The sequence below is a fragment of the Equus caballus genome, chromosome 14 (assembly GCF_041296265.1).
Source record: "Equus caballus isolate H_3958 breed thoroughbred chromosome 14, TB-T2T, whole genome shotgun sequence".
Lineage (NCBI taxonomy): Eukaryota > Metazoa > Chordata > Mammalia > Perissodactyla > Equidae > Equus > Equus caballus.
Genome location: NC_091697.1, coordinates 39,556,422 through 39,572,305, shown reverse-complemented (window position 1 = coordinate 39,572,305; position 15,884 = coordinate 39,556,422). Strand labels below are relative to the sequence as shown.

Below are 15,884 nucleotides of genomic sequence, written 5' to 3'. Positions count from 1 at the left end.
CGAGGGGGGAAAAAGAGGTGACTTAATCGACAGTTTCTCTCTTTTGGGGGAATTCCTACCCATAGCCCTGGGAGCCCAAGCAACCATTTTAATAAAACAGCCCTACTATTGCAACCCCAACTATTGCCCTATCGATTGCAATTTAAGCCACATAGAGGTCAGCCACCTGAGACTTGTGGCCCAGTTAGAGAAAAGACAGGTTGGGCTCATCCAGTTCTTTCCCCAGTCCAAACTTTAGATTAAGGAATACAAAAGTAAAGCGTAATGGGCAGAAGGTGCTGGAGCAGACAAGCTGTGTAGATCTAAGGTTTGGGGCAGTGGTTAGGGGATATGTCCAAGTAGGTTTCACAGATAAGTCAGTTGGAAGAGAAGAGAACAGAGGCACAGAGAAGAAGCCTTGAAAAATCTTTGTTTTTGCTAGATTTTCTTTTGCCATGAGATTCCTTGTGTACCATAGAATAATATTTTCTCCACTAAGCCTGCGAAGGTCTCTTTTCCATACAGCCAAAACAGCCCTATCAGAACAACATTTAGCATAAACTTTCGGGTTTTCTTGCTCTGTGTAGGATGGTGTTTAAGAGAAAAAAAGAAATGCTAAACAGCCATTCTGGAAAGTTTTTGGTTGCGAATAAACAAAAAAATCTCTAGATTCGGTCATTTTATAAATAATATACCAAGTGACACTGTCTTTGAGGGTGTACTACTGTGTCTCCATTTTTATTTTGCAGTGCCCAGAAAGCTCCCTCCTGACCTAGCACTTTTCCTGGGATCTGAATATTCACCTAGGAACTGTCTTTGGGCCCAGTTACTCCACCAGGAAAAGAGGAACTGAAAAAAAGTTCATGTTAGTATCTCACCAGCCAAAGTGGTCTAAAATGGACCAAATGCTTACGTGTTTCGGAAACTAGATGGGAGTTTTTAAAGTAATCTCAATTTTGATGTGTCAAAAAAGGCAGTGGTAAGTTACTCATTTTTAACAAATGGGAACAAAACATTTACCAAACGTTTTGATTTCACCACACTTCTTTATGGCTTACAGCTGCAGAGGGGTGCCACAGGCAGAGCACCGTGATTTCTGATAGGGGCCACTCCGTCTCCCTTTTCACTGATGTGCTGATGGCATCAGTGAAGAAACACTACACTGCCAGCCCTGGGGCCGAGCTGACTGAAGTCTATTCAAAGATGTATAACAGACTGATCAGCAATGGGAATTACTGTGAATGACCACATTCTCTCACTCTGAATACGGCAACTGACAAGCCAGGGTACCTCAGTGGGCTCGTAGGGCTGGACACTTGTAAGGATACCTCCCGAATTGGTACAGGTTGTGCAGCTAGGTTATTCACTTGGAATTTGACTAGAAGAAGATTTGGGGCCCTTCTCCTTAAATACCAGGAGATACACCAATAGACTGACCTTTAGACTTGCATGGAGTTGCAGGGCTTCCTGGGCCCCCACCCAGTTCCTGGCCAGAAGCAGCTCCTGGGCACATCTGAGAGCCAGGGAAGAAGACAACTCATTCTCGCCTACGATCGAAGCCAACTCTGCAGCCGTTCTAAGTGATGCTGTATCCCCCTTTTTGGCCAAAACTTTGGCGGCATCGTAAGCAGAAGTGGCCCCTAAATAGCTATAATACAAAAGAAAACTCAAACAAAGTGTCATAAACAGACCCCTACTCCCACTCCCCAGAGGGCTGGATCTTCTTTCTGTCCGCTTTGCCTCACGTGCCTTCCTGTGGTCCCAGGTGTGTCACTGCCTCTGGCTGTTCCTGTAAAGGCTGAGGCCATCGCAGCACAGAGAAGGAGTGACAACACCATACTATAAGGACACAAAGGATCCTCAACATGTGCTGAACTGAACTCAAGCAGAGGATTCATTCCCTCCCATTTTCCTTAGTTGATGATACATCATTAGAAAAAGGTGTCATTTCTGAGTCTGCTACTGAGGTTTCTTGAATAGTTATGGTGATTTATATAATGACCAAGGAGGTAGGTCCTGCTGAGTCTTAGGAAGCTGGGTTTAATAAACACATGCTTTCTAACTTTCTAGTCACTTTACTTCTGCCTCTGAACTTACTACTTTTATTCTTGTCCTGCTCTTCTGTTTGCGCGCACTCCTGTTCCCTTCAGGCTTACCATTTGGCTGCTACGGCATAATGGCCATCTTTTTCAAGGATGGCTCCCCAGCTGAGGTACAGGTCCTTCAGGATCGGGTCCTCTGGGCGCAGCCGGGCCTTGGCAACCGCAATGGCCTCCCTACAGGCAAGAACAGATAATTAGCCGATCTGAAAAGACTCCTCTCTAAGAGGCCCTAGGAGGGGCTGCAAGATAGGATAACTTGGGCCAGCCTGGTGGCACAACGGTTAAGTTCGCACATTTTGCTTTGGTGGCCCGGGGTTTGCCGGTTCAGATCCCGGGTGCGGACATGGCACCGCTTGGCACACCATGCTGTGGTAGGCGTCCCACATATAAAGTAGAGGAAGATGGGCACGGATGTTAGCTCAGGGCCAGTCTTCCTCAGCAAAAAGAGGAGGATTGGTAGCAGTTAGCTCAGCGTTAATCTTCCTCAAAAAAAAAAAAAAAGGTAGGACAACTTGTCCCTTCTGTGCTGTTTATGTTGTTCCCACTTCCTATAAAAAACTGTATTCTTGCATTACATGGGAAGTTAAAATTGCATGCTGAACTCAATTCTTCACCTAGGACAGCAGTTCTTAAAGTGTGGTCTGTGGATTCCCAGGGGGCTCATGAGGTCAAAACTGTTTTCATAATAAAACTAAGAGGTTATTTGCCTTTTCTTAGTGGGCTGACATTTGCCCTCATTGTGCAGAAGCAATGCTGGGTGACTGCTGGCACCTGAGCAAAAGCAGGTGGCGGCCCTTGTAGTTAAAAAAAAGAAGGCAAATGCCCTTAATGAAACAATAAAAATGATCCATTTTACTAAATCCCTCAAATGCATGTCTTTAATACCCTTGTGACAGAATGGGAAGAACATTTTGTGTTCTCTGCTGCACTCCCAAGTACTATGGTCATCTCTAGGAAAAACCTGTACAAACAAACCGCAAGCTGAACTAGCGGCCTTTTTTTTCTTGGAACCTCATTACTTCTTCAAAGGATAACAAACAACAAATGATAGTTATTCAGTGTTGGCAGATGTTTTCTCAAAAATAAACAAAGTGAGGCTGTTATTTCACAGAAACCAACCAACAGTATTGTTGCCAATGACAAAATTTAAGTTTTCAAGTGAAAATTAGAATTTTAGAAACCCTGTGCCTGCCACTGTGAGCTTGACAGCGTCCCCAAAGCTAAAGACTTTTCTGATGAGACTGACGGTGCTACTAAAGAAAATTCTTTTTGGGGGGTGGGGGGAAGATTGGCCCTGAGCTAACATCTGCTGCCAATCCTCCTCTGTTTGCTGAGGAAGACTGGCCCTGAGCTAACATCCGTGCCCATCTTCCTCTACTTTATATGTGGGATGCCTGCCACAGCATGGCTTGATAAGCCGTGCATAGGTCCATGACCAGGATCCGAACCGGTGAACCCGAGACTGCCGAAGTGGAGCGTGCAAACTTAACCACTATGCCATTGGGCCAGCCCCAGAAAGTGATATTTTTTGATATTTTATAATGAAATGTGTTAACATTTGGAGGACGTGTATAATTCTGTGAACTAATATTTTCGAAATGACATACAACTTCTGACTGCAGCCAACATAAAGTTGTAGGTGGAATAAAAGTGTTTTAGAATAAGGTGATCTAGACAGAGCAATAGTTAAGAAGTATTTTGAGGGATGGCCCCGTGGCCGAGTGGTTAAGTTTGCGTGCTCCGCTGCAGGTGGCCCAGTGTTTCGTTGGTTCGAATCCTGGGCGCGGACATGGCACTGCTCATCAAACCACGCTGAGGCAGCGTCCCACATGCCACAACTAGAAGGACCCACAACGAAGAATATACAACTATGTACCGGGGGCTTTGGGGAGAAAAAGGAAAAAAAATAAAATCTTAAAAAAAAAAAAGATTTAAAAAAGAAGTATTTTGAGACCTCAGCTTCCAGCCATGACGGAGTAATAGGGACCAGACTTACTCTCCTGCCACAAAACTAAAGAACTGGACAAAATATGTCTGAAACAACTGTTTTCAGACACTGGACACCACGGAGCACAGGATGGTGATTTGGAGAGAAGGGAACCAATGATGCGAGCTCTCTCACGGCCTTCCTAAAGCCATTTTCCTATGGGAAACCCCAGCAGAGCCTCAGCAGTCTCACTGAGCTGAGAGACAACGCAATTAGAATTTGAGCGGCAGGATGCTAGGAAGGAAGCAGCTGTCCAGAGAAAGATCTTCAGAACTCTGCTTGGAGAGCCTGTTGAGTCTTTGGCTAAACGCAAAGCCATGCATGTGTAGGAAACTCTTTAAGGCTGGACAAACAACAGTCAGGGAACTATCAGCTGAATAATTCTCAGAGCTCACTCAGTGCTTGGGGACTTTTGAGTTTTGTCCAGCCAGACATTTGAATTCTCATTTGTTGAATATGTGAGGCATTCAGTAAAGACACCAGAAAGTAGGAGGGCAAACTAATTCTAGAATATCGACTTCTCTAACCCGGCCCTAAGAAAGCATAAAAATAAGCCATGAAAATATCTAGCTGGTCCACAAGTAACTTCACTGATTGTCAAAACTGAGTCCAACACTCTGTAAAGGAAGACAACCCAAAACAGGACAAACCAAAAGAAAGGCTCACCAAAGCCATCACATCAAATGGCTGAAAATCAGTGGAGAAAGTCCTAAAACAGGCAGAGAAAGACACAGTTCCCATGTAACAAAGATAAGAATAAATGCAGTGGTCAAGTCAAAAACAATGTAAGCCAAGAGAAAATGGAATGACATCTTTGAGGCGATAAAAGACAAGAACGTCCCATCTAGAATTCTCCCCTCAGTGAAAGAACCTTTAAAACCAAGGCAAAATTAGGGACTTATAAACAAACAAAAGTTGGTAGAATTTGTCACTACAAGAACCACACTAAAAAAATGTTGAAGTTCTTCAGGTGAAGAAGAAACGGATAGCAACCAGAAACTTGGATCTACATAAGAGAATGAAAAGTGCTGGAAATAAGACGAATGTGGGCAAATATAAAAAGTGTTTAAAAATTATTTTAAACATTTTTTAAGAAGATGATTGTTTAAAGCAAAAATTGTGATAGTGTAATGTGGGGTTATAACGTCAAATATATGGCAACAAAAGCAGAAAGGATAGGAGGAAGGAAAGAAGTAAGATGGGGTATACAAGAAGTGGTACAATATTATTATTTTTTCCTCTTCTTCTCCTCAAAGCCCCCCAGTACACAGTTGTATATTCTAGTTGTGGGTCCTTCTGGTTGTGCTATGTGGGACACCGCCTCAGCATGGCTTGATGAGTGGTGCCGTGTCTGTACCCAGGATCTGAACTGGCAAAACCTTTGGCTCCCAAAGCAGAATGTGTGAACTTAACCACTTGGTCTTGGGGCTGGCCCTGATACAGTATTATTTGAAGATAAATTGTGATAAATTAAAAATGCTCATAATAAACCCTACAGTAACCATAAAAAAAAAAACCCACAGAGGAGTATAGCTCATAGGCCGGTATTGGAGATAAAGAAAATATTCAGTTGATCCAAAAGAAAGCATGAAAAAAAGAAATGAACAATTACAGATAGGACAAATAGCAAGATGGTAGATTTAAATCAATCATACCAACATATACATTAAATATAAATGGTCTAAACACTCCAACTAAAAGGCAGAAACTGGGGCTTGCCCCATGTGGTTAAAAGTTCTGTGTGCTCCACTTTGGTGGCCCAGGTTTGCAGGTTCTGATCCTGGGCATGGACCTACTCCACTGATCAGCCATGCTGTGGAGGCATTCCACACACAAAATAGAGGAAGACTGACACACATGTTATCTCAGGGTGAATCTTTCTCACCAAAAAAAAACCCCCAAAAAGCCATATAAAAGGTAGAGACTGTCAGCCTGGATAAAACAAGACCAAACTGTATGCTGTCTCCAAGAAACAGTCAGCTCCCTTTGTTTGTCAGTACTTAGGTATGTATCACAGTGAAAGAATAATAACTTGGATAGGAAGGATTCACACCAATCTCAGGAGAATGGTTACTTCTAGAGAACGTATGAAGACAGAATTGGGGAAAGGCAATTCAACTAAATCTGGAATAACGTTATTTTTAAAAAAACTGGGGGCACACAGCTTTTGGGGTGGCTGGCAAGATTCTGTCTCTTTGTCTTATGCTGTTTTCTCTATTTGTGTTAGTATTTAACACACAGAAGTTTCAAAAAAGATCAGTGGCAAATACTGATAAAAGTTCACATTTGTTAAGTATAGGTGGTGGATGCATTGATGTTTGTTAAGCTAGTATATATGTTTCTGCATGTTTGAGATGTTTAATTATAATAAAAGTTTTAAGCTGGGCCAGCCCCAGTTGCCTAGTTTGGTGTGCTCCACTTCAGCAGCCCAGGTTTGGTTCCTGTGCGCAGACCTACACCTCTCCTCTGTCAGTGGCCATGCTGTGGTGGTGGCTCACATACAAAAAGAGGAAGATTGGCAGTGGATGTTAGCTCAGGGCAAATCTTCCTCAGCAGAAAAAAAAAAGTTTTATGCCTGTTATCAGGAAGCAGAGCTGTTAAGTACATTATTTTCATGTTATATCCAACTGTTGGTTCAACTGTAGGGTCATACAGACCTGTAGAAATGGTTTGACTTGAGCAGCTCCACAGCTTCATACACTTTGTGGATAGAAAGCAGATGAGAAGCAGCCTTAACATACTGATCCTGAAAACAGAGCTGTTTGGCAAAAGCTTCCACAGCCCACACCCACACGTGGTAGCCAGCTAAATAAAAGAAACAAAAGATTGCAGTTAAATAAGAAACAGGTTTAAGCAGAAAAATAAGCATGCACGTTTACACTTGGGATGAAAAGGCCTTGTTTTTTGTCACAGCATTAAGAAGAACATTTAGGTATCAATTCAATTGCCATTAAAGATCACCTGCTTCGTCTATCTACCTCTTCCTATACTCATATTTTGAAACATACACTGTTTGATTATGTAATACATACGAAATCGTACAAAATCCAAAATGTACAAAAGAGTATGGAAGTCGGGATAGTGGTTACTCTTGGCTGGGGTGTTGGGAGACAGTGAGTGAAAGGGAGCATGAGAGAAGCTTCCAGGGTGCTGGTGATGTTACGTTTCCTGTTATTACCAGTTTCTTTTGAAACCTTTGGAAATAAGTCTATGGATACATAACCACACATGTGCAAACATAAATGACAGTATTAATATTCTGTTGTGCATTTATACTTTGATTCTTTTCACTTACTATCCTTTGGAGTTTATTCCATATCGGAATGCACAGATCTGCCTCATTTTTGTGCTGTCTGTGGGAGTTTCTACTGTATAGATGTACAAAATTTAACCAGTCTCTTACTGATGGACATAGAGGTTCTTGTGATCTTTTGCTGTTACAAATACTGCTACAATGATAGTCCATATATATTTGTCATTTTGCATGTGTGAGTAGTTAAATTTCTACTATTAGAATTGCTGAATCAAAGGGTATGTGCATTTAAAATTTTACTGGACATGGCCAAAGTGTCCTTCAAAACAACGTCCGTCTTTAGTGGATGTGTCCTAGAAATGATGGAGCTTTTGTTGAATAGAACATACCGACTGGCGCCATAGCCACGAGATTGTCGGTCAGCTCCCCTCTTTCTGCTGCAGTCTGGAGAACACCTTTTAGATCTCCTTTCCAAAGCATTAGCTGGTGAAATAACTCAGGGTGGCCATTCTCCAAGTGACCTTTTCCTGTTTAGAGGAGAGATCATGTTAGCAAGATGTTTCAGGAACATCTGTCTGCACTGACTTCTAGAAAAAGAAAGGCAGGATGAAGGAGAGGAACGAACTCCTAGAACATGTTGTGACTTGCTGATGGTTAAGTCACTTCCTAGAGTGCTCGTGACGGGGCTCCATGTCACTTGTCCATCCACCCACCTTCACTTGCATTCAGTCACTCAGAGTGAACACTGTATGTTTAGGGTCCTCTGACAGATGCAAAGGGTCTATGTGAAAACGCAAACCAGGGAGCTCAAAACCCAGTTAGTTTACAGGGAAAACCAACCATGACCATGCCACAGGGTGGCAGCTGTAAAGGAGGTAGGTACAAAGCACTGGGGAAGCATAAAGGTGGACAGGATTTTGTTGACTGGGCTTGCCTCACCTTCAACCTCAATCATTCTGTAGAGGGTAGTCCTGTCTGTGAAAAGCCCCAGGTGAAATCTTTCCTCAAGATCAGCAGACACATCCTCATTTAGCTCTGCTAATTCAAAAAGACAAAAAATCAGATGGAGTGACTACAGAGGTTACTGTTTTCTGTCCAATTACTTCCCAACGTATGTCCAGAACCACTTCAGACAGTGAGAGTCCTCTGCTCCTGTTTACACAGGTAGCACAATAAGAAAATACTTCCCGTTTGTTAAGCTCAGCCTTGGCAAAATCCAATGAGACAATTTAGTTTGCAGTTTGCTCAAAGAAAGGCTTAGGAAAAAAAGAATACGAAAAGCCAACCCCAAATTCAACATGTATTTAAATGCAGTAAAAAACCCAACACAAAACAAAACCAAAAAAACTAACAAGTAAAAAAATGTCTGAATGTTCACTAGGATCTACTACACGGGGATTCAATGGTCATTTTGTTTTTTAAATAAGTCAACTGAGTAATTTTCCAATAAAGGAAATAATGTAAAACTATATGGTTAATTTTCTAAAGTCATAGGAAGTCATCATAAAATTCCAAAAAGAGTGCTATATATATGAAAGGAGCAGAAAATACCTCTGGAGAGAGTAGAAACTGGTGACAGTGTGGCCTCAGGGGAGAAATGGAGGAGTAGGTGTGAGGGGTGGAAGGAGATTTACTTTCTTTTCATACTGTTTGAATTTTATTTTATTGTGTGTGTCCCTTTTCAACACATAAAATTCAAAATTAAAAAAAAAATTGCTCAAATATCAAAATAATGCACATTAGATGAGGGCTTTGAAAAATTAAAGCCAAAAACCTTCTATAAACAAAAACTTCCATCAAATTTTTTTTAAAGGAACTGCCATATTATGGGTATATTTCCAATAAGCAAGTATTTTTTTTTTTCTACACGAAGATACTGTTTACTGGGGAAGAATAGTTGAAGCAGAAGATTCATGCTGAGATATTTAAGTCATCATACCAATTCTGACAAACAGATGGCTGGTTACAACTCAATTTATACCAATAAAAGGAGAGCATTACATCTCAAAGGCATTGTGGAGTGCTGACAGTGGGTCACAATGGGCAACCTGGCAGTGGGGTGTGGGGAGAGGGAAGGTTGGAAAAGAAAGAAGAAAGACAGACTAATTTTGGACATTTGTTTGCTCATTCATTCAGCAAATAAACAAGCACGTCTTATGTGCCAGTTCCCGGAAAACTACGGATGGGCCACGGAGCGTCTTTTTGTACCTGTGGAGTGTTTTGCAGTTGCTAATACCAAACAGTCCCGGTGAAGCTCCTCTTTGGACCTGTGGTCCAGGCTTGTACTCAGCGGAAGCATGGAGCGAGCTTTTCGCTTCTTGATAAAAGCTTCTGAAATGTAATAAAAGTACAAACTGTCTGAAGAAGAGCTGATCAGAAACACAAAACTGAATGCCCACCATGTGGATGTGACCTCCTGGAGGGGTACTGCTGGGCACAGAACGTTCCCACTCACAAAGAGGCTTTATGAATCGCATCAGCTGGGGGCAATGTTCCCAACACACACCAACATGTCCCTGCGAACACTCGTGAAGAGCGTCAACAATTGCAAACGACACTTCAGCAAGTCCTAAAAAAATATTTACACACATGACCCCAAACTGAAACATAATCAAAACATTTAAAAATATTTAAAACCTAAAAAAACCAAAAGCCATGCACTTTTGAGTTTGCAGTTGCATGTAATATTTGAGGATGCTTGAACAAAATATTTTAATGATTAGATACCAACCTGGCTTCTCTTTAGGTGTCTCCTTTTTTGGTAAAGTGACTTTGTTATTAGCGGTGACTTTTGACTTTTCAAAACCTAAGGAAACTGGAGTGCAGATAACTGATTCTCTAGAAACTACATCATGGAGGAAAAAGAAAAAAATGTTTGGATAAGAACAACGTAGAATGTAATTCTTTTTAAAAATTAAGAGCTATGCTGGCCCCGTGGCTGAGTGGGTAAGTTCGTGTGCTCCCTTTGGCAGCCTGGGGTTTCACCAGTTTGGATCCTGGGCGCGGACATGGCAGCGCTCGTCAGGCCATGCTGGGGTGGCGTCCCACATGCCACAACCAGAGGCACTCACAACTAGAATATACAACTATGTACTGGGGGGCTTTGGGAAGAAGAAGAAGGAAAAAAAAGAAGACTGGCAACAGATGTTAGCTCAGGTGCCAATCTTTAAAAAAAAAAAAGAAAAATTAAGAGCTGTGCAAGGCTTAACGGTGTCATTTATCGACTACTCGAAATATGAGAGAAACACTTTGGAAAGGAGGCGTGGGCGGCCTCCCTCTCCCCACGGCACACACTGTGTTCTAGGAATCTGTAAGTTTACTACTCAGAACTTTGACTAACTGATCTAAAGAAAAGTTAGAAGCTTCTAGCCGCTACAACTTTATATCACAAGCCCAGGGATTCTTAAACTTGGCTCAGGTGACAAAGGACTTCTTACATATTTAGGTGACAAAGTACTAACTGTATATTTAATTACACAAACAAGGAACAACTTGACCAATAGAAAATATTAAGCGAATGTGATATGGAGTCACAATCCTGAGCATATACAACCATGAATTAAAAAAAAACCCAGCTGTTGATCTATTGGTAAAGGACATTTTGTGCAGCTATTTTGTGATAAAAAGGTATTTTGATGAGCCTAAAAACTAAATCCATAAGCTTTTAGCATTTTTTTTTTTTTTTGAGGAAGATTAGCCCTGAGCTAACATCTGCTGCCAATCTTCTTTTTGCTGAGGAAGACTGGCCCTGAGCTAACATCTGTGCCATCTTCCTCTACTTTATATGCGGGATGCCTGCCACAGCATGGCTTGACAAGTGGTGCGTAGGTCCACACCCAGGATCCAAACCAGCGAACCCAGGGCTGCTGAAGTGGAATATGTGAACTTAACCGCCGTGCTACCAGGCTGGCCCCAAATTTTAGCTATTTACCCAGACTATGGGTCCAACGGCTATCTCTTGCGATGGAGAGGGTCAGGGATCCCTCTGTACCATATATTTTGGCCATTTTAATTCTGTCAAATCAAAATATTCTCTTTTAGAATTAAACATGAATCACTGCTTCTATTTATATTGTTTACGATTTAATCATTCATTTTAACAGGTTAACAGGCACCAGTGCTTTAAGGTAAAAGCTTAAAAAAGATTTAAAGTGCTAAAATTTTATCCAGTGACAATTTTTTCTCTTCAAACTAGAAACAGACTGCATTTTTAGAAATTAGTGACGGAACCCTGAAAAACTGTTTTGTGAGAAATCTGAGAACTGCCACTATAGCTTAAAAGACCTGAAGAACCTCATCACCATTCATACATTTTTTTCCAGGAAAAAAACCAGGTACAAACTCAAGTGGGAAGGGTGAGAGCCTGCAAGTTCCCAGAGCGGTGGTGGCGTCTAGGTCAGACCTTGGTAAGGGACGGCAGACGGCAGTTTCTTTCCATAAACAAGGCTGATGATGTCATATTGTTAAACTCGTCCCATGTAAGTGTGTATGTATATACTACCCCAGCTTCACTCTGTCCCATGTCTTACCTGCCCAAGCTGGTAAGAAGCTTTCTCTACAGAACTTCCCTATCTCCATCCCAATCATCCACTAGATCCCCTTTAACACTTTGAAGGTGTTTAAAATATTTTAGAGTCTTAAAAAAATCTTTTTAAAAAACGCAGTTTCTAAGGGCATCAAAGATACAACCTAAGCTAAAGAGCTGGGAAAACAGGTCGGGGCAGAGCAGTGTGGCAATGAATAAGGACCTGGCTTAGTTTCCTGGTCACGACTATGAAGTCCTAGAGAGTAGGTGAATCACGGCTTTCGACCACATACCCGCTGAGGCGACCTCACAGGGCAGCTCCGGCTCCCGGGCTTCCTCCTCAGCCTCCTGGTCAGACACGCCATTCTCAACGGGCCCCGAGCTCTCCCTCGTGCTCTCCTCTTCGTTCCCGTCACACAATTCCTGCTTTACGGGCACTCTCGAGGTGAGTTTTTTCTTCTTTTTGGGCTTTGGCTTAGGTTGAGAGAGCCTTTTTTTCTCTAATTCAATACTTTTTTTACCTACAGGAATTGCAATTAAGAAAAGCATAAACTATATATAGTCTTGGTTAAAAGCACTTTAGGAGATAATCTCCGAAACCTCATCACTCTTTCTGATAGCATTCTTTCCTTTCCTTTCCTTCCCAATGGATTTTTAGAGTTACGTTACCAAAATGTTAACCAAACCAAACCAAACCCTTTTGGGATTTCATTAAATCATAAATAGGATGCCCAATTACCCCTGCATAATTTAGTGTGTATCCTACAAACAAGGACATTCTCCTACATTACTGCAGCACAACCATTACATCAGGACATTGACATCAATATGTTACTACTGTTTACTCCGCACACTCATTCAAGTTCCGCCAAGTGTACCAACAATGTCTTGAACAGCAAAAGGAATCAATCCAAGATTACATGTTACACTTGCTTATTAGGTCTCTACAGTTTCCTTCAGCCTGGAACAGGCTCAGTTTTCCTTTGATTTCCATGACTTGAAACTTTTTAAGATTATAGACAGTTATTTTGTTGATTTCCCCTCAATTTGGGTTTGCCTGATGTTCTTCATGATTAGATTTAGGTTGTGCATTTTTTGGTTGGAATACACAGAAGCAATGCTGTGTTCATCTTGGTGCAACCTATGATGTAGCACATAATTTCTATTCGTTTCATGATTTAGTTGTTTACTTTGATCACGTGATTAAGGAGTGCCTTGCAGGTTTCTCTCTGAAAAACTGTTTTCTCTTTGTATCTACTAAGTATATGCATCCACTAGTTTAATATCCATTGATGTTTCTTTTGCTTTAATAGAATTTTTTGTGTGTGTGGGGAAGGATTTGCCCTAAGCTAACATCTGTGGGCAATCTTTCTCTTTTTCTCTTTTTCTTCTCCTCAAAGCCTCAGTGCATGGTTGTATGTCGTAGTTCTAAGTTCTTCTATGTGAGCTCCCACCACAGCATGGCAACTGACAGATGGCTGGTGGGGTCCCTCAACTGGGAAGCGAACCTGGGGCACTGACGCAGACAGCTTGGAACTTTAACCACTAGACCATCAGGGTGGGCTCCACTTACGCTTCTTGACTAAAGATTGCTACGATGACTGGTAATTGTCTAATTCCATTGTTCATTCTACATTTATTAGTTGGCATTCTACTGCAAAGAAGAGCTTTTGCTTCTCCCCATTTATTTAGACATTCATTTATTCTTATTAGTATGGACTCATGGATTCCTGTTTTATGTTTTAATCTATTACGGTTACTTATTTACTTTTTTAAAGTTTTTATCCTTTGTTTTTTTTGAGGTATAATTTAATGCAAATAAAATATATCCACTTTTTAATACTTTGATGAGTTTTGACAGATGTATAGTCATTTATCAGTCACAAATAAAATATAAAGTATTTCCATTATCTCAAAGCATTCTCTCATCCCTCCTCTTTGTAGTAAGATGCAACCCCTCCTGAGCCCCAGGCCACCTCTTCTCACTGTAGTTTTAGTTTTGCTTGTTTAGAATTCCCGATTATATACTGTATATTAGAACTATGTGCCCAGATTTTTTTGCTCAGCATGTTTTTTGAGATCATCCTGTGTTTATCAGTACTTACTTTCCTTGTATTGAGCAGAACTCCACGGTAGGGATGGAGCACAGTTTATTTACCAGCTGATGGACATCTGGGTTGTTCCCAGTTTGTGGTGATACAGATAAAGCTGCTATGAGCATTCTTTTATAAGCCTTTCTGTGGATCTATCATTTAATTTCTTTGGGAACGTTTCTAGTTGTTTAATATATTGTCTAGTTTTCTAGCTGTTCATGCCAGGTGGGCAAGTCTGGCACCAATTAATTTTTCATAGCTAGAAACAGAATTCTCCTGTTAATTATTTTCTAGTTCAGATTGTCCCGGATTGGTTAGGGGGAGCCAGTACAAGCTGGCTTCTCTGTCCTTTTGATCTATCTCAGTTCTTTGATGACTTTCCTTGTTTGTGGCATAAGATGATGTGTCACGGGGCCAGCCCCATGGCCAAGTGATTAAGCTCATGTGCTCTGCTTTGGTGGCCTAGGGTTTCACCAGTTTGGATCCTGGGCACGGACATGGTACTGCTCGTCAAGCCGTGCTGCGGCAGCGTCCCACAAGCCACAACTAGAAGGACCCACAACTATGTACCGGGGGGCTTTGGGGAGAAAAAGGGAAAAATAAAATCTTTAAAAAAAAAAAAAAGATGATGTGTCATGCTAATTTTGTATTTTTCCTGTCCCAACCTGGAATTAGCCATTTCTCTAAGAAGCCCTCGTTGGTCCCCTTTAACAGAGAATGATATTTAGAAACCAAGATCTGGGTGCTAGGTATACTTGTTTACTATTTGGGTATTGTCCTCAGGCCCCTCATGGCTGCCTTCCTCGTTTAGGCTCTAAACCCCCATCATACTGTCGGTGCCACCCTGCATGAATATCTTTCTTGCTTAACCCTGATCAACTCAATTACTATGGAAGGGAGAAAGGGAATTAGGCAAGTAAGGGCTCTAGGTTCTAACTGACCTTGAGGAGGCCGGGAATGTTCTTGCATGGAAGTGAGCCATTTATACACACAGAAGTCATCTGCCCCCGAGTAGATGCAGTCTGGATCCAGTGGTGACCATGCCACACAAAATAGTCGACCCCGATGTCCTCGGAAATTGCACACAGGCTCTTCTTGGAGAGCATCCCATACCTAAAACCAAAAATCACATGACAGAATAGACAAATTTCTAGTTACAGTTCATGCACCACATAACGACATTTTGGTAAACAGATCACATATATGCTGGTGGTCCCCTAAGATTAGTACCATCTAGCCTAGGTGTATAGTAGGTTGTATCATCCGTATTTGTCTAAGTATACTCTATGATGTTCACACAATGACAGAATCACCTAATGATGCATTTCTCAGAATGTATGACTGTATTCTATTGTTTTGGGGGTATAAGTTAAAAAAAATTTTTTTTCATCTGTGTACTCTTATTTCTCTTGTGATTTGTAATTTTCTCTTAGGAGTTCAATTTCAGAGAGTGCTATTTGCTGTGGGGGAGGCTTATGTTCTCTGGGATGTAGAGACATTCCCATGGGGATAATTTTGAGAGAGCTTCTAAAGGTGCCCTATGGATTTCACTGTCCTGAACCAGTGTCGTATGTTATTTTTTGGGCTGGGGATTCTGGTATCATGAAGAGAATTCTAATTCACAGCCCACACCTGCATGTGTGGTGTATGGTTAGGGTTCTAATTCTCACAGGTGATTCTTTTGTTCCCAAGTCTCTGGGCAAATAATCAATTTCCTTGCTGTTTCCTGAATTACTCCAGCCTCCACTTCACAGGAGGCAGCCCTTCATAGCTCTCAGCTTTGTGCAGACAGCTCCATTACAGCTCAAGACAGAGACATCCATCACAGATGTTAGAGCCCCATTTCCTAACTTCTATTCTGGTTCTGATGTCTGAAACTCCTATCTCATAGCTATAGCTTGGCATCTCATCTTTACTTTTTAGAGCTTGAAAATTTCTCACTTAC

The 15,884-nt window shown here is 41.5% G+C and overlaps 1 protein-coding gene across 4 annotated transcripts in view; it reads right to left on the bottom strand.

The window, feature by feature from the left end:
- The window catches only part of GEMIN5 (gem nuclear organelle associated protein 5), a 41,306-nt gene that overhangs the window by 6,082 nt on the left and 19,340 nt on the right, over window positions 1–15,884 (bottom strand). Inside the window, exons 15-23 of one of the 4 annotated variants that reach the window (XM_005599266.4) lie at window positions 14,881–15,052; window positions 12,140–12,367; window positions 10,053–10,166; window positions 9,530–9,652; window positions 8,261–8,359; window positions 7,711–7,848; window positions 6,726–6,873; window positions 2,136–2,255; window positions 1,417–1,627 (exon numbers count right to left, since the gene is read on the bottom strand). In XM_005599266.4, the coding sequence (XP_005599323.3) occupies window positions 1,417–1,627; window positions 2,136–2,255; window positions 6,726–6,873; window positions 7,711–7,848; window positions 8,261–8,359; window positions 9,530–9,652; window positions 10,053–10,166; window positions 12,140–12,367; window positions 14,881–15,052 (1,353 nt within the window). The remainder of the gene's footprint in view (window positions 1–1,416; window positions 1,628–2,135; window positions 2,256–6,725; window positions 6,874–7,710; window positions 7,849–8,260; window positions 8,360–9,529; window positions 9,653–10,052; window positions 10,167–12,139; window positions 12,368–14,880; window positions 15,053–15,884) is intronic. The other 3 variants (XM_023617343.2, XM_023617346.2, XM_023617347.2) reach the window with 3 other exon arrangements.